We start from the raw sequence: 17,976 nt of genomic DNA on the forward strand, positions 1-17,976 counted from the left end.
TGAGGGAAAGCCACAAATAAATGAGCTCAGAAAAAAGTTTAAGAATCCTGAACTGAATCGCTGATTTCTCCTCTAATCTGTGGTTAAATAAACCATGTTGTAGCACAACCCAGATTGTCTTTTTGACAGACAAAGCAATTCCAGTCTGTGTGACTGATTCTGTTTCCACATATTAAAAGACAGAATTGCTTTGAACTTCTGTCAGATTTTTTCTGAAATCTGGCATGGGACAAAAAACAAAGAGTAAGCCAAATAACTGTAAAAATAGTAACTGCAATTAGCTGGTAAGCAACATTATACTGTGGTTTACAGTATTTAATCAAACCCCAAAAGGTCCTGAAGCATATGATTTTTTTTTGTAATTACATTCATCTTGAACAGGGGTGTCAAACACAAGGCTTGCGGGCTGGGTGCGGCCCGTGATGTCGGATCTGGCCCATGGGGCCACCCTGGAAAATATAAGGAGCCGGCCTGCATCGCATTGGTCCATTCTATCCAATGTGAAGAGGAAACATCGGCCAGCGTCGCTTTCACCCGGTCTATTCAATGCAAAGAGGAAACATGTCAGCAGTTTGGGGAGTGGCATCAAGCTGGCCATGCCCACCCAATTGGCCACACCCATCCAGTCAGCCATGCCTGCCCAGCCCCCGAGGTCAACCACAGCCCTGATGTGGCCCTCAATGAAATTGAGTTTGACCCCCCCTGCTCTTGAATAATTGTTAAATGTATATGTTACGAAAATATTGAATAAAGACTTCTTGTTATATAATTTATCTTTCATTAAGAAACTGAATAGTTAGGAGACTTGTGATTGTTAATTTCTTGTTTTCTGCTTAGGGATACAATGTAGATGCTTTAACCATTGATCAAGTCACACCATTGCACGAGGCATGCCTTGGAGATCATGTAGGATGTGCTCGGATACTTCTTGAAGCAGGAGCAAATGTAAGTGATCACACTGATATTACTTTAAACTGTGGTTAAAAGCTAGAAAGCTTTTCTTAGAAGCATTAGGTAAAATGTTTCATACTTACTGGAAGTCTATCTTATTACTATTTGTTTTGTTTTTTTTACTAAAATGACATTTTATTAAAATTACATAAATCAGTATGTAATTAAGTAATTAATACTGTAATTACTGTAATTAATTTTTATTTAACTGCATTCTGAATGGTTTGAGCATAGGAAAAGGGGTACCTAGATGTTTGGTACACCTTGAGATGAGAAAATTATGCAATGTTGTCAAAATGTCACACTGCAAACCCTGGCCTTTTCCAATCTCCAAACCACATTTGGATACAAGAGAGCAACAGATAAAAAGTATAATTTGTAAATAAATAAATCTAACTAATATTTTAGGTGAATGCCACAACTATTGATGGGATAACACCCTTATTTAATGCCTGCTCAAGAGGGAGTGCATCTTGTGTACAACTTCTATTGGAATATGGTGCAAAAATTCAATGGGAGACATGTTTTCCTTCGCCAACTCATGAAGCAGCCAGCAGAGGTAAGCCTTAGAATAGGTACATTACAAAATGCATCAGCCATTTAAAAATTTAAGATTTTGTCTTAGGGATTAATTACATTATGCTTTCTTAAGGTCACAGCGATTGTCTAGAATTGCTGATTTCTTGGGGCATAGAAGTTGATCTAGATGTTCCTCATCTAGGAACACCTCTATATGTGGCTTGCTTTTCACAGCAGAAACAATGTGTTCACAAACTTCTGCATTCAGGTAATATATATTGTTTGATGTATTTTTATTTTATTTCTTCTTGAACTCAACCAGGCTTTCACTATACCTATTGTAGTGTTTATTTGCTATAAATAAAACCAACACGTTTTTTTAATTAGGCCACTTTAGTAGGCTCTGCACTGATTTCAGATCAACAAAAAAGAACATTATTTTTAAGTGTAGTTTATTCCTGAAAAATATATTACTTATTTCACATTATGATCAACATCATCAGGAGAACATCATCATCATCAGAAGATGATGTTGATTCTGGAAGTCATTCATTTACAACATACAGGAATGTATTATTTTAATATGTTTCAAATGATACTTGTCATAATTAATCCCTATTATATCAACTATACTGTATATTTCAAATTAAGCCACTTTTCAATTCACTTACATATGCAACGTAGCAACACATAGTTCGCTATCCATATTATATCTACAAAAATATAGTGGGGTCCATTGTTTTATTTTTATTTTTTTTATTGCAAAAGTTTTACAATTACATTTTCACCCCTTTTTTTCACCCCCCCACCTCCCTCCCCAAACTTCCCGTCCTCCCTAGCCCTCCCTAACCCTCCCCCCCAGACTTCCCTATTATATACTCATAACTAATAATACTGATATATATACCTGAACCCATCCCTCCCCCTATATAATTTTCCCTCTTTATCTCTTTACATTAAAATATTTCTAATACATTGTTTTCAAATAAAAGCTATTTGGTACTTTCTAGTTTGGTATTTGTTCTGAACATATTCTATCCACCTTTTCCATTCCCATTCATAAGTCTCTTGTGCACAATCTTTTAAATATGCTGAAATCTTCGCCATCTCTGCAAAACTGGCCATCTTCAAAATCCATTCCTCGATAGTAGGCAAAGCTTCATTCTTCCAATATTTACCTATCAACAATCTTGCTGCTGTTATCATATACAATATTAATTTTATTTCACCCCGTGTAAAACCCTTAACTATACCCAATAAAAACAATTGTGGAGAAAATTGAATTTTTTTCTTCAAAACATTCTGCATGACCCACCATATTTTTATCCAAAAAGCCTTAACTTTCCTACAGGTCCACCAAACATGATAATACGTAGCATCCAAACATTCACATCTCCAACATTTTGGCTGAACATTAGGGTACATACATGACAACTTTTTAGGATCTAGATGCCATCTATAAAACATTTTATAAAAATTTTCCCTCAAATTCTGCGACTGTGTAAATTTAACATTCTGAACCCAAATTTTTTCCCATGTTTCCAACATCACTGGTTCTTCAAAATTTTGTGCCCACTTAATCATACAATCTTTAACTAATTCCGTTTCTGAATCCCTTTCTAGCAAAACATTGTAAAGCCTTTTAATATGCATTGGACCTTTCTCTCTTATATGTCTAACCAATTCTTCCTCATGCAACATAATACCAGTTTTTTGGTCCTCTTTCCATCTCAATTGTAATTGATTATATTGTAACCAGGTTAAATTAATCCCTTCGTCCAACAGTGTCTGCAATGTCTTCAACTGCCATCTGCCCGCATCTGTAAAAAGAACCTCTTTGTATAAACCCCCCCCGAGTGACATTATATTTGTATTCCACAAGGTATGACCAAGATCCAGCCATAGCGGTATTTTATAATCCCATTTGAGTCGGTGCTTCTTCCAAACTCTCATCAAAGAGTCTCTAAGTATATGACTTTTAAATACTTTATCAACTTTGTCATCATAAAATAGGTAAGCATGCCATCCAAATTCAAGATCAAAACTTTCTGCATTCAATATTCCAGCCTTTTTACTTCCAAACCAATCACTTGTTAAAGTTAAAGCTGCTGCATCATAATATAACTGTAGGTTTGGAAGTTTAAGGCCTCCTCTTTCTGGAACATCTTGCATAATTTTCAATTTCACTCTCGGCTTTTTCTCGTTCCAGACAAACTTATTAAGTCCAGTTTGCCAAACTTTCAGTTGTTTATCACTTTTAAGCACCGGAATCATTTGAAACAAAAACAGAAATCTTGGCAAAATGTTCATCTTAACTGCTGCTATTCTTCCAAGTAAGGACAGTTGCAGCTTTTTCCAAGTCTCCATGTCTTTCTGAACCTCTCGCCACAACACCTCATAGTTATTTTGAAACAATTTCATGTTTGATTCTGCAACCTGAACTCCAAGATATTTTACCTTAGGTACAATTTCAAAACCTGCCCTCCTTTCAAACTCATGTTTACGATCTTGTGTCATATTTTTGACTATCATTTTAGTCTTTTTTGAGTTCACTCTAAAACCTGAAACTCTACCATAGTCTTGTATAATGTCGTTCATCAAGATTATTGATTCCATTGGTTGTGATAGGGTAACCACCAGATCATCTGCAAATGCCTTTATTCTATAATCCTCTTGCCTTATCATTATGCCTTTCAAAATTTTTGAGTCCCGTATTATATTTAGCAAGACTTCCAATGTTAAAATAAATAAAAGAGGGGACAACGGACATCCCTGTCTTGTTCCTTTTTCAATTTTAAACTCTGTCGTCAAACTTCCATTAATAATAATCTGTGCTTTTTGCTCTTGATAAATTGCTGAGATCGCCTGTATAAATTGGTCCCCAAAGCCCATCTTTTTTAAAGTCTTTAGTAGAAAATTCCAATCCACTCTATCAAAGGCCTTCTCCGCATCCAAAAAAACCAGCACTGCAGAAATCTGTTTATTCTTATCAAGATATTCCAATAAGTCTATTACTTGCCTTACATTGTCCTTCATATATCTGCCCTCAATAAATCCCGCTTGGTCCGCATGAATCACCTTTTGGATTACTGGCATCAACCTGTTGGCTAATACCTTCGCATAAATTTTATAGTCTGTGTTCAAAAGAGATATTGGTCTGTAGTTCTCTGGTTTTTTAGGACCAACTTGTTCTTTTGGTATCAAAGATATATAAGCAGTTGTCCAGGATGGGGGTATTTTACCCCCTTGTTGAATATTGCAAAATAAATCTCTAAGTTGTCCCACCATTTCAGCTTGTAAAGTTTTGTAATACACTGCAGTCAGACCATCCGTGCCAGGAGCTTTGGCTGTTTTTAGCTGTTTAATTGCTGCTGTTATCTCCTCCTCTGTTATAGGATAATTCATTCTTTCCTTTTGTTGATCAGTAATTTTTGTAACTCTCTTATCCTTTAAATATTTTTCTATAAGTCCATTCTGCACCTCTCCTTTGGCATATAGTTTAGTATAATAATCCACAAAAGCTTCTTTAATTAGTTTTTGTTGAAAGATTTCTTTCCCTCCAATATCAATACTATCAATAGTCCGTATACTTTGTTTTTTCCTCAATGTGTAAGCCAACCATCTGCCCGGTTTGTTAGCGTTGCAAAATGTGTTATGCTTCGCATATTGTAAACTTGTTGCAACTTGTTCCGCCATAAGCATTTGAAATTGGTCTTTCAAAAGTTTTATAGCACTTCATATTCTTTCATCTGTTGGATTTTTAATAAGTAACTGTTCTTTATTCTTTATTTCCATTTCCAACTCAGATCTTTTCTTTTGTCGGAGCAGTCTATGTTTAGAGTTCATGTAGATGAGTACCCCTCTCATATAAGCTTTACTTGCATCCCAAACAATTTCAATTGGGGTACCTTTATTCAAATTTATTTCAAAAAATTCTTTCAAGTGCTTTTTAAGTTCTATTGTATTTTTTTCATATCTAAACAAGTTCTCATTTAATCTCCAAGAACGTCTCTCAACCTTATCCATCTCAATTTCTATCCATACAGGGCTATGGTCAGTCAGAGTTCTTGGAAAAATCTTTGTTCTTTTTGTCTTAACAAGTAGATCATTTGACAACAGGATAAAATCAATCCTAGAAAAAGATCTATGTCTATCCGAAAAAAAAGTATAGTCCAATTCATTTGGATTATGTATTCTCCAAACATCTTTTAATTCCATATCTTCTTTCATATCAAAAAAAGTCTGTGGTAATCTAATTCTAGACTTTGCCAAGCTCTTTTTATCTAGTTTAGAATCAATTACTCCATTCCAGTCTCCCATAATTAAAATAGATCTATAGTCCCATTGCAATATTTTAGTATGTAACATCTTGTAAAAATAATCCTGTTGTTGGTTGGGAGCATAAATTCCAATCAAAAGAATTTGACCATTTGCTGTGAGCAATTCAATTGCTACAAACCTACCATCTTGATCTGCTTCTATAACTTTCGCTGTTAATTTTTTATTTACATAAATAACCACACCATTCTTTTTCTGCGAAGTTGAAGATATATAATGTGCTCCTAGTTTTGAATTTATCAAATATTTTTGATCTTGAGTTGTGATATGCGTTTCTTGTAAACATATTATATCATTATTAAATTGTTTCAAATATGTAAATAATTTCTTCCTTTTCTGTGCTGAATTCAACCCATTGACATTACAAGATAGACACTTAAAGGTCATCAGCCTCTTTCTGGAGCACAGAGCAAAATATTTGAAGTTCATCCGAGAGCTTCGATCTCGCTCCTCCCATAGCTCCACTCTCTTGTACGATACTCTTAACTGCCTTCTTGTCTTGTCTTTCCTGTTGTTGTTGTTGCTTTTGTTTAAGTAGCTTGGATTGGGCTCTAGTTATACGTTGATCTTTAACTTCTGTCAACTGAATCAAATCCAAAATTGGAGAAGAATCCAACAAGGGCTCACTCAGAAAACCTCCTTCTGCACCTTGCACTACTTCTAATTCCTGCTTGGACTGTTCTTGCAATTGCCTCTCTTCACTCTCTTTAATCTCCAAAACTGTGGATGTACGTGGAGATGGTGTTCTTTCCTTAAGAATAGTAGTGTAAAAGTGTTGTGCCTTCTCCACGGTATTCAACCGATACCCTTCTCCCTTGTATCTAAAAATTAACCCAGCTGGTGCGTCCCACCGGAAGGGTATCTGTAAATTTCTCAGTTCCTTAACAAGAAAACCAAATTCTTTTCTGGCTTTCAGCATTTTAGGAGGTAATTCTTTAAAGATTTGAAGTCGTGAACCCCCCACTTGTACAGAAGTATAAAAAGATTTTTGCAGGATATCATTTCTAATTCCTCTTTCTGTAAAGTATATGACCACATCTCTAGGCAGTTGTCTTTGTCTGGCCACCCAAGAGTTCACTCTATAGATTTTATCTATTTTGTGAAATACCACATCAGGATTAACTTGTAGAATCTTGGCCAAGGCTTCAGAACAAACCTGTCTCAAATCCTGTCTCTCCTCCTCTCGAATTCCCCGAAGCCATATGGCGAATTCCATCGCCCGGAATTGTATCATAACAATCTTATCATCAATTCTCTGCATTTTATTATCAACTTCATCAATTTTATAATCATTGTCTTTCATCTTGACATTAACTTCTGATTTGAATTCTTCAACTTTATAATCAACTTTCCCAATAAATTCTGCCAGGCCAGACGCCACTTCTGATATTTTTTTGGTCACCTTATTTTGATTCTGTTTCACCATGTCTTTGACTTCATTAATTTCCTGCATAAGTTCCTGATGTGATTTTTGAAATTTATCATCTATCTCCTGTTGACATTTTTGAAATTTGTCATCCAGAGTTTTAGAAATAAATTCTTTTAAATCTCCCACATCAAATTCTTTTTTCTGAGTTTGTAGCTGTTGAGCAGGGGGAAGTTGCGTTTGCTGTTTGTGTGTGGGGGATCCCCCCCCTAATGCCTTCCCTTCCTGCTTCTTTGAAGCCATCCTGGCTCGTGATCTAGTTTTTCTAAAGAGGGAAGTTCCTTTTCCTTTCCCTCCTGCACAAAGACTTCTAAAAAAGTCCCCCAGATTTGATCAAACAAGGGTTAAAATAAAGCAGAGTCCAATATTGAAAAGGGAAAAAAATTTCCCAGTTATTTCTCTTATAACAAGCAAGGCAGCTTAGTAGCAACTTGGAAACTTTGTAGCAAAACAAAATAACTTCACCAATCCACACTCGCTGGCTCGTTAACTCTGAAGCTAGGCGCCATGTTTTTTCAAAGCACTTTCACTCATTCGCATTGTCTCAGATTGAAAAGTCAACAAAGTGCTAATACTTGCGTTTCCAAATTTCAGGATTCAGGTAGTTTCGCTGTTTATTAAAGCTGGTTCTTTCGCTTTAAGTTTCCTGCAGCCGGCTTGTTCTGCAGGAGCAGAATCGTCCCACGCCGCCCGGAGTCTCAGCAGGTTGGAAGGGAGCCGCGCCTGTTTCCTCCCCAGAAACGATTCCCTGGGGGGTTACAGGGGCTCGACCTGTGCCCTGCTATCTCTCCTCCAACAATCCTCAGGATTTTGAAGTTTTCGAGCTGCTTCTCGATCGCGAAGCGGCTCTACAGGCGGCGGGGCTGGCGGAGCTTCAAAGAGCGCCGCCGTCGCCGAAGACAAGGAAACCGGAAGTCCCGGGTCCATTGTTTTAAAGACCTATACTTTTATAACTTAATTCTTATTAACAGAATGTCATTTTTCTTTAAGATTCATTAAAATTCTTTAAGATTATTTATTAATAAACAAACTTGCATTATTCTGTCTGATCATTCTGCATAGGGTTGTTATACCTCTGCAAAATCAGCTCAGGCTATATACATTGACTGGCTATACATTGAAAATATTTTATTTCTATAACAAAAAAGAAAGTCTTCCCTCAATTCGGTTCTTGGTTCTTGGAGATTGCAGGGACATGCCCAATAACTGCCTTAGCAATAAGTGATTTATCAATACAATTTTAGGATGTTTTCTTTACTTCCCAGTTTAGTATACACTCCTGGGAATTCATGCTGATCTCCCATCTAATATCAGATCTGATCCTGTTTAGTTTTTTTCAAGTGCAATCAAGTTATATAAATGCTGCCACTGGTGTGATAAATAAAATATCAAGGCAAAAACCAAAATAAGCATTAAGAGTTAAAAAAATAAACCAGGGGCAAAATCGTTCATAGCCTTTGAATTGCAAGGAGTCTGGCAACAGCAGCAGCAGTATCTAAATTAATTTCTGTCCAACAATCTTAAATTCAGGGTGACCACTTAACAAATTAGGAATTGAACACGTATTCTTAATGTGGGTTGGGCCATATCTCCAAAAAGGTGACATTGCTACCTTAACCCAACCAGGTTCTAGAAATACACATCAGTTACTTTCTTTATTCACCAAATTATGGATGAACAAGATCTATAGTCAGACCTATTATTTACTAACAGCAGCAAGAAGTTAAGGTCATCAGTATTCTAAGCATCAAGACCACAGGTCCAGAAGTGGGGCCTATCCCCAATATGTCCCATGCCATATCTTCCTGAACCCATTATTTTTGTCATTAGTTCCCCACTTCCATCAATATGGAATTCATTCCTAAACAGGAACCAGATTTCTTCAACCCCTCTTCTCACCACTGCATATGCACACATTCTACTCACCATTATATATTTAAATGCTAGATATATTAGTCTAATGTAATCTAGTCTGAAGTGATGTATACCTAGATTCTTGAAGTAAGTACTTTTGTTACGAAATTATGTGACTGTTAATAACTATAAGACAGGCACTTCTGAAGATGTCCCCACTAGCCAGGCTCATTTCCCTGTCATACAGGAGGAGGTTTACTCCTGCAGTTTTCCCAAGATATTTAATGTACTATCTGACTTGGGCAAAGTTGTCTTTGGTTTCTGCAACCAATATGCATCTATTTTACTGGCCTTTTATACTTTAATTAGTTTTTCTATTATTTCCAAAGTTATATTAACTGTCTTTAAGTACTCACTGGTGTGGAAAAATAGAATATAAATGAAATAAATTGCTAACAAATGTTTATTTCTGAGAAACAAAAATTAGACACTTGATCTGATTATGATTCTTTGTTAAAATATTTTTAGGTTAATGTAAAATGTACTCTATTATAAATCCATAGGGGCAAATGTTCAAAAAGGAAAGTTTTTGGAAACTCCATTGCATGCAGCTGCAAGGCTACCTAATACTGAAATAGTAAACATACTTCTTGAGTTTGGAGCAGATATAAATGCCAAAAATTCAGAGTTTGAACGACCCGTAGATGTTGCTGTTTCAAGCAGCTTGGTGGAAAAAATACTACTATTACATGAAGGTAAAGTTTGTATTTGTTCTTTCTTTGTTGCTATTGGGTTTTGGATGACAGCATCAAGCCCAAGCGGCTTCTCTTTCTCTTTCTCAGTGCTGAGGAAGCACATATATTAGATTTAGAATGAGGGAAGAAGAATTTTCCATCCTCCTGTCTGACTACAGCAGGTTGTAAGCTTCACTTTCCCTGAGGAGATATGTATGTATGTATGTATGTATGTATGTATGTATGTATGTATGTGTGTGTGTATGTATATATATATATATGTATACATACATACATACATATATATATATATATATATATATATATATATATATATATATGTAGGTCTTTGGTTATTCGGGTCTTCTCCCACGTAAAATTGGAAGTGTCTTGGCGACGTTTCGACGAAGTCTCATTCGTCATCTTCAGGCTGGTGTTCTCGGCTTCGTGCTTCCAGGAGCAATGTGAGATCGCACCTGTCTCTTCCTTTTAACTGCTAGTGGGGGTGTGAGCTGATTGGGTAGGAACTTGGCTGTGTTCTGATTGGGTGGAGGTGTGTTCTGATTGGTTAGGGGCTTGGCTGTGCTCTGATTGGATGGGGGGCTCTGGTCCTTGGTCGTGGCTCATTATCAGTGTGGGTTTGACTCTGCTGTGAAGCACGAAGCCGAGAACACCAGCCTGAAGATGACGAATGAGACTTCGTCGAAACGTCGCCAAGACACTTCCAATTTTACGTGGGAGAAGACCCGAATAACCAAAGACCTACATACAAACACCCGCGAAAACCTGAGAAAATATATATATATATATATATATGTATGTATGTATGTATGTATGTATGTATGTATGTATGTATGTTTCTTTTTCGTAGGCTTTTATTTGCATATTCTTTCTAGCCAGGTTTTACCTACGTAAGCTAAGATGTTCCACAGTCCTAGTTCTGTGAATGATATATGAGTCTCCCAAATTGCAGCACAGAGTTGTTGCTTTTCAGCAGGATACAAAAAGCCCAGAAACTTGTGAATGAGATTTCACAGAACTAGGGCTGAGGAACAACGTAGCTTACGGATAGACGAATCTTAACACCATATATAAAACATAAACCAAACATTACACAAAAAAATCCCAACCAAATCATATTCAAATCAGCCACAAAGATGAAGCCCTGCCACCTAGTGGAGAAAAACCGACCATACACCCGAAGCCAAGCCAATAAACACATATTGGGACTCCTAACCAATCAGAATGAAAAGTTGGAGCCATCCCAGAATACCAGACCAGATTTGAAATACCAACGTCAGTTAGTGCAAAATGACTGCTGACATAAGCCTGATGATGGCAGATGGGATTCTGCCGAAACGTCGCTTCTACCCTTTTAGGGATATATCCACAATTACACGGGAAGAAACCCGAAATATTAACTATACACACATACATACCCGTGAAAACTTACATAAACATATATATATATATATACACACACCGTATTTTCCGGCGTATAAGACGACTGGGCGTATAAGACGACCCCCAACTTTTCCTGTTAAAATATAGGATTTGGGCTATACTCGCCATATAAGACTGCCCCTCTTCCAATGCACACCAAATAAAAATTAAAAAACATCAACTGGCTCACCTACAATGTAAAAGCAGTTGTGCTAGACCCAAAATGGCCCCTGTAACAAGCAGGAACCTCACACAGCCACAAAAAGCCCCCCCAAAAAACTTTCACACTCTAAACACACACAACACAACACAACTGGCTCACCCACAATGTAAAAGCAGCTGTGCTAGACCCAAAATGGCCCCTGCAACAAGCAGGAACCTCACACAGCCACAAAAAGTCCAAAAAACCAACTTTCACACTTTACACACACCAAATTCCACATACAGCTTTGTGAGATTTTGTGTGTTTGTGTAGTTGGAGTGAAACACTACAGAAACACACTAAATCTCAGAAAGCTGCACAAATATTATTTTATTTTATTTTATTTTTACTTTTATATGAAAGCTAAATTTAAAACTTCCTAAACTTTAAATGGCTAGGTCTAAAAAAGAACAACTAAAAAAATCCCAATTGACTATTTTTTTTAAAGCTCCCAAAGGGGAAAAAAACTTACCCAATAGAACAGGGGTCTCCAACCTTGGCAACTTTAAGACTTGTAGACTTCAACTCCCAGAATTCCTCAGCCGCTTTGCTGGCTGAGGAATTCTGGGAGTTGAAGTCCACAACTCCCTCCTTGCTTGATTGCAGGCAGGGAGTTGCTTGCTTGCCTGAATAGATTCAGGCAAGCAAAGCAAGGCAAGCGTTGCGACTAGCAGCTGAGGTAAGCAAGCTGGAGGGGGAAAACTTTTTCCCTTTTACATGGCTCTGGCCATCCCAGCTGAGTTGCAGGGAACTCAGCTGGGATCGTCAGAGCTGGGATCCTCAGAGTAAAAGGGAAAAAACTTTTTTCCTTTTACGTGGTTTCTGGCGATCCCAGCTGAGTTGCAGGGAACTCAGCTGGGATCGTCAGAGCTGGGATCGCCAGAGCCATTTAAAGCTCGTCAGAGCGTTTCGGGCTGGTCTGCCTGGTTACAGGAGAACGACACCCAGCGTATAAGACGACCCCCAACTTTTGAGAAGAAGAATATGCACATAAAAGCCTACGAAAAAGAAAAAGACATATATATATATATATATATATTTATATATTTGTTTTTCGTAGGTTTTATGTGTATTTCTCTTTAGCGTAGAACCTGGCTAAAGAGATAGATAGATAGATAGATAGATAGATAGATAGATAGATAGATAGATAGATAGATAGATGTATATGTATATGTATATGTATATGTATATGTATATGTATATGTATATATTCATAAATCTATATTTTCTTCCCCAAATCATCATTCAAAGTTTTGTTGAACTTTGCAAACATTCCTTAATTTTCCTTACCAAATATATATGTACTACATAACTCTTAGATATATGTCAGTAAAAATGGCAGTGCATCCAAGAAATCTATTCAACTAAAATGTCTGTTTGAATATGATAAATATATATAATGTAAGTACAAAATGTAAGTTCTTGAGAATACTATCTAATGCTACATAATGTCATTTTTATTCAATTGCAGTTACTCCATGTTCTCTTTGCCAGCTGTGCCGACTACGAATCCGAAATTATATAGGAAAATCTAGATTGCATCTTGTACCACAACTTCAACTGCCAAACATCTTGAAAAATTTCTTACAGTACCAATAAAACAGTGAATCGTATTTCAGAACTTAAAGAAATATTCTACAACATGTTACACATGAAAATTATATGATAGGGAGAAGCTTAAACAAGCTTGCCTGCACATTAAAATCATGCCAAACAAAATTTCTTGAAGTACTACTAAAGTGAAATATAAATGTGGTCATATTTTACAGAGCTATACAAATCCTTTGAAAAAAGTATTCTGGAATGCAAGGTAATATGTGTGAAGGCCTTTTTTTTTAATGATTAAAGCAACCAAATATTTAAGAAACTGCTCCCAACCATTTCCACCAGGAGTTTGATTCTAAGTGGCTCAAGGTTGACTCAGCCTTCCATCCTTCCTAGGTCAGTAAAATGAGGACCCAGATTGTTGGGGACAATATGCTGACTCTGTAAAACTTTTTAGAGGGGGCTGCAAATCACTGTGAAGTGGTATATATGTGCTATTACTATTTCCTGTATATTGCACTGCAAATTGTAAATTCTTTTTGAATCTCTTCTTTCTTTCTTTCTTAAAAGTATTGGAATGGCAGTGGAGTGAAAGAGAAATAAATTAAGGTTTCCAATCTTTTCCATATTTCTTCTCTGTATAAATTCCCCAACTTGTGATCCCAAGGTCACGAGGAGCTTTCCAAGGTTTGGATGCAGTTCCAGACCACTTTTTGTCTTAAACAGCAAATGAAACGGGAGGCTATTAAGCACAATAAGATTGGGAGATGATTATACTAATTTCATTTAATAATTTAATTGCAATTATATATACAGGTAATCCTTGATGTACAGCTGTAACAGAGCCTGCCCATTACACTCCCAAGTGGTGATGGCCATTAAGTGAGGTGGCCTTGCTTAACAACCCTCATCCCCTGCCCTCCCCGATGTGGCCATTAAATCAACACCTGGGTTGTTAAGCAGAGGTGGGGGAGACCTTTGGAGGCCTAGCATATGGCCAGGCCTGCCTGCCCTAGGCCTCCCAAAGCCTCCCCACCCCACCCTCAAGACATCTTGTGGTCTGCTTGCTGTCCCCTGAAGATCTCCATGTTTCTCATATTGAGGAAAGAGGGTGGACCATGCATCCCGGAAGTGGCCATCAATTTCTCCACTGCTTTCACAAAGCCATGGGCAAGGGACAAACTACTCCATTTTGTTTCTTAATGTGATTGCACAGCCTGACATCTGGAGATCTTCAAAAGCTAAGTGTGCAATGGGTGATGGGTGTGTGAAGAATAGGCGCAAGGCCCTTGTGGTCCCAGTGGGGTGGGATGGGGGGGGGAAGAGTCAGGGATGGGCACTGCAATATCCCTGAGGCTGAGCGTAAGGGTGAATGACCATAGGGGCTGCAGTGGCCATAACTTCTAAACAGGGTCATAACTTTTGGTGGAGGGGGTCTGTCATAACTTTGAACAGCCATTAAGTAACATTCATATCTAGAAGGCTACCTTTAAATTTAAAATCAGATAATTCAGTTTTTGTCCTAGGTGTGCCCATTTTCTGCTATATGCCCCAACATTTGGCCTAATAAAGATCATTATTCTCTGTAAGAATTAGTTTAGTTGAAAAAGATTCACTTACTTCATTTGTAAAGAAATAATACACAGCTCTTAGTAGCAGGTTGTCTATTTAAATACCGCTGTTCCCATAGAAGCTACTTTCTTCTGTGTTCCTACTGCAGTTGAAAGAATGAGATATTAACTGCTTTTTAGTGGATTTTTGGTCTTTTAAGAGCTAGAATGGAATGATCCTACAATGTATTCCTTTAAAATTTCATGAAATGCTATGTAAGTAATAATGTGGGAAGTAGGGGAGAATGTCTAGAACTTGTAAATTTTGCATAAAAATATATTGTTTAGTTTAATTATTGTTTGATATATTCTGAGTAAAGATGAATGCCTGTCTATGTATTAAGTACATTTTCTTTTTTTCTTTCTCTAAAACTGATATACATATATAAAACTTGAAAGATGGTTAAACAAATAAGTGTCTTTTATTTTCAGACTTCTCTGGAATATGTACTGAAGACCTACTATTGTAAATGTGTTTATTTTTCTTTTGTCATCTAGTCCCTAACTGTCCTGGCATCACCCAGGAAATTTCAGGACAAAACAGGGATTTAACTACTACTACTTTAGTCACTACATAAGAATACCATAAATGTTTGCACATGTGATTATATTATTTTAAAATGCACAGAAATTAAAGATGGGCACTTATACAAATAAAAAATTAAATAAATAAACAGCGCAAACCAGATTTGATGCCATTGGATTTCAATATATAACAATAGCAACAATAGTAATAGTACAATTGTAATAGTAATTTTCAAATATATTGAGACTGGAGCTTTTATAGGATTATGACTCCTTTGGTTTACTTTGTATGAAAATCCCAAGGAAGCTTTCTCAATTGGTATAATTATAGCATTGAAACAGAACATTTACATTATCAAATCCAAGCCCTTATTCCAAGCAGGAATTCAAATTCAATTGGAATCTGTTTTGCTGTAACTTAAGCTGATCATTCTGTGCTCTGGAATAAGAGCGAGAACAGATCTTGACTTTCTTCCATGTGACATTCTTCCAAGAGTTCGAAGAGTGCTATCATATCACCCTCAGTCATCTTTTTCCAAGGTAAAATGTTCACAGCCTGTTCAATCTCTCTTCATAAGTTTTAATTTCTATTTACTCTCAAAATTTGTTCTATTTTTTTCTGAATTCGTCTTGAAATATAGTGCCAGAACTGGATAGAGTATTCAGGATGAAGCAGACTAATGCAAAACGAGTGTAAAAGTTACTTCCCATGATTTAGAAATTACCGTATACTTTAATTAGTGTGAAATAAAATTACATTTGCTTTTCATAGCCACTCACCTATGTTAGCCAATATTAAGTTTGCAACAAATACTATTCCAAAATCTTTTCAAAATTATTGTTATCAGACCAGATATATTCCATCTTAAGGGGTGCAATGGCTCAGAGGTTAAGAAGCTGAGTTTGTCAACTGGAAAGCTGACAGCCCGGCCTGAGCGCTAATACACAGGGTGAGCTCCCTTTATTCACCCCAGCTCCTGCCAATCTTAGCAGTTAGAAAGCATGCAAATGTCGGTAGGTAAATAGGTACCACTTCAGTGGGAAGGTTACTGCATTCCATATTTTCATGTTGGCCACATGATGATAGAAATGTCTCTCAGACAACACAGGTTTCCTTGGCTGAGAATCAGATAAGCACTGCTCCCTTCAGTCGGTTATGATTGGATGGGGAAACCTTTAAAATTGTAATATTCCATCATATACATCAACATTTGATTTATGTTTCTTATATGAAGAGCTTTGCACATGTCTCTATTTAGTTCTTGTATGGACAAGAACTTCCTAGCAAGATTGTTTCTGGATCGTTTCTGTCCAGTAGGTTATGAGCTATTCCATTCTATTTTGTGTCATCTTCAGTTAAAGCATATTTCTCCAAACCATTAATGAAAATATTGAATAGAAGATCCAGGACTGACCCATAGCTCTCTCTAAGTTCATGAAAAACTACTGATGAACATACGTGAATTATGTATTCTGAACCAGCATCTATCATCATGCCATCCAATCCACATTTGCTGAAATATTTTGCTTAAAACAGAATCGATTATGACTTGTATGAGCCAGAAGTGTGCAACAGCTGCCAAAAAAGCCAATACAGTTCTAGTCTGCATAAACAGAGGGATAGAATCAAGATCAAGTGAAGTGTTAATACCACTTTATAATGGCTTTGGTAAGGCCACATTTGAACTGCATTCAATTTTGGTCGCCACGATGTAAAAAAGATATTGAGACTTTAGAGTGCAGAGAACAGCAACAAAGACTAAGGGAACTGGAGGCTAAAACATGAAGAATGATTGCAGGAACTGGGTATGTCTAGTTTAATGAAGAGAAGGACTAGGGGAGACATGATTGCAGTGTTCCAATATCTCAGGGGTTGCCACAAAGAAGAGAGAGTCAAGCTATTCTCCAAAGCACCTGAGGGCAGGACAAGAAGCAATGGGTGGAAACTAATCAAGGAGAGAAGCAACTTGGAACTAAGGAGAAATTTCCTAAAAGAAGAATTAATCAGTGGAACAACTTGCCTCCAGAAGTTGTAAATGCTCCAACACTGGAAGTTTTTAAGAAGAGATTGGATAACCATTTGTCTGAAGTGGTGTAAGGTTTCAACTCTGCTATTCTATTCTATTCTATTCTATTCTATTCTATTCTATTCTATTCTATTCTATTCTATTCTATTCTATTCTATTCTATTCTATTCTATTCTATTCTTTTGCCTGACAGCTATTGTTAATGTTATCTGGATGTACTTTCTATTTTTATATTCCATACGTATGATTTTTGTTCATTTTCAAACTTCTCCTCTGAATTTATTGAGGCCAAAGTGCTTCAGTCATGCTCTATGGAGACTAACATTTAATATCACCCGTTGTGCCTATCGTCTCCCATTATTAAAACAAAAAACATGCAGAATCTAACAGTTTCTCTTCAACTCAAAAATTAATTACATCAGTGCAGCACTTTAATGTCAGATGAAACAATATGCATATAAAATTGCATGTTTTTAAAGTAATATAATCAAACAGCTATAACTTTCCAACAGTTTATCCCTTAGGACAAGAATATTTCAGTAACCACTGAATGGCTGATTAAAATTTTCATCATACTGTGGGAAGCCTTCTTCCAACAATACAAACAAAACGTGCCCAAGTTTGAACCTTTGGACAGATGATTTATATCATCTATTCCAAGTTCCATCTTAGATTGATACATATACAAATTACCCTAACAGAGTTGGAAGGGACCTTGTAGGAATGTAGGTAATCTAGTGCAACACCCCCCCCCCCCGAAAATTTGGTTTGAAATTTGACAATTTTTGATCTCATCAATTAG

The 17,976-nt window shown here is 36.7% G+C and overlaps 1 protein-coding gene and 1 long non-coding RNA gene across 9 annotated transcripts in view; one reads left to right on the forward strand and one right to left on the reverse strand.

Annotated features, from left to right (window-relative positions):
• The window catches only part of ASB5 (ankyrin repeat and SOCS box containing 5), a 47,479-nt gene extending 32,445 nt beyond the window's left edge, over window positions 1-15,034 (forward strand). For 7 of the 8 annotated variants that reach the window (XM_087874842.1, XM_034442768.3, XM_034442767.3 and 4 more), the window contains 5 exons: window positions 838-945; window positions 1,360-1,510; window positions 1,604-1,738; window positions 9,652-9,843; window positions 12,939-15,034. In XM_087874842.1, the coding sequence (XP_087730968.1) occupies window positions 838-945; window positions 1,360-1,510; window positions 1,604-1,738; window positions 9,652-9,843; window positions 12,939-13,066 (714 nt within the window). In that variant the 3' untranslated portion in view covers window positions 13,067-15,034. The remainder of the gene's footprint in view (window positions 1-837; window positions 946-1,359; window positions 1,511-1,603; window positions 1,739-9,651; window positions 9,844-12,938) is intronic. The other variant, XM_034442771.3, reaches the window with a different exon arrangement.
• LOC117680181 (uncharacterized) overlaps window positions 1-17,976 on the reverse strand; it is a 38,009-nt gene that overhangs the window by 19,120 nt on the left and 913 nt on the right. The gene's annotated exons all lie outside the window — the stretch shown is intronic.

The sequence above is a fragment of the Pantherophis guttatus genome, chromosome 8 (assembly GCF_059756535.1).
Source record: "Pantherophis guttatus breed Tessera chromosome 8, ASM5975653v1, whole genome shotgun sequence".
Lineage (NCBI taxonomy): Eukaryota > Metazoa > Chordata > Lepidosauria > Squamata > Colubridae > Pantherophis > Pantherophis guttatus.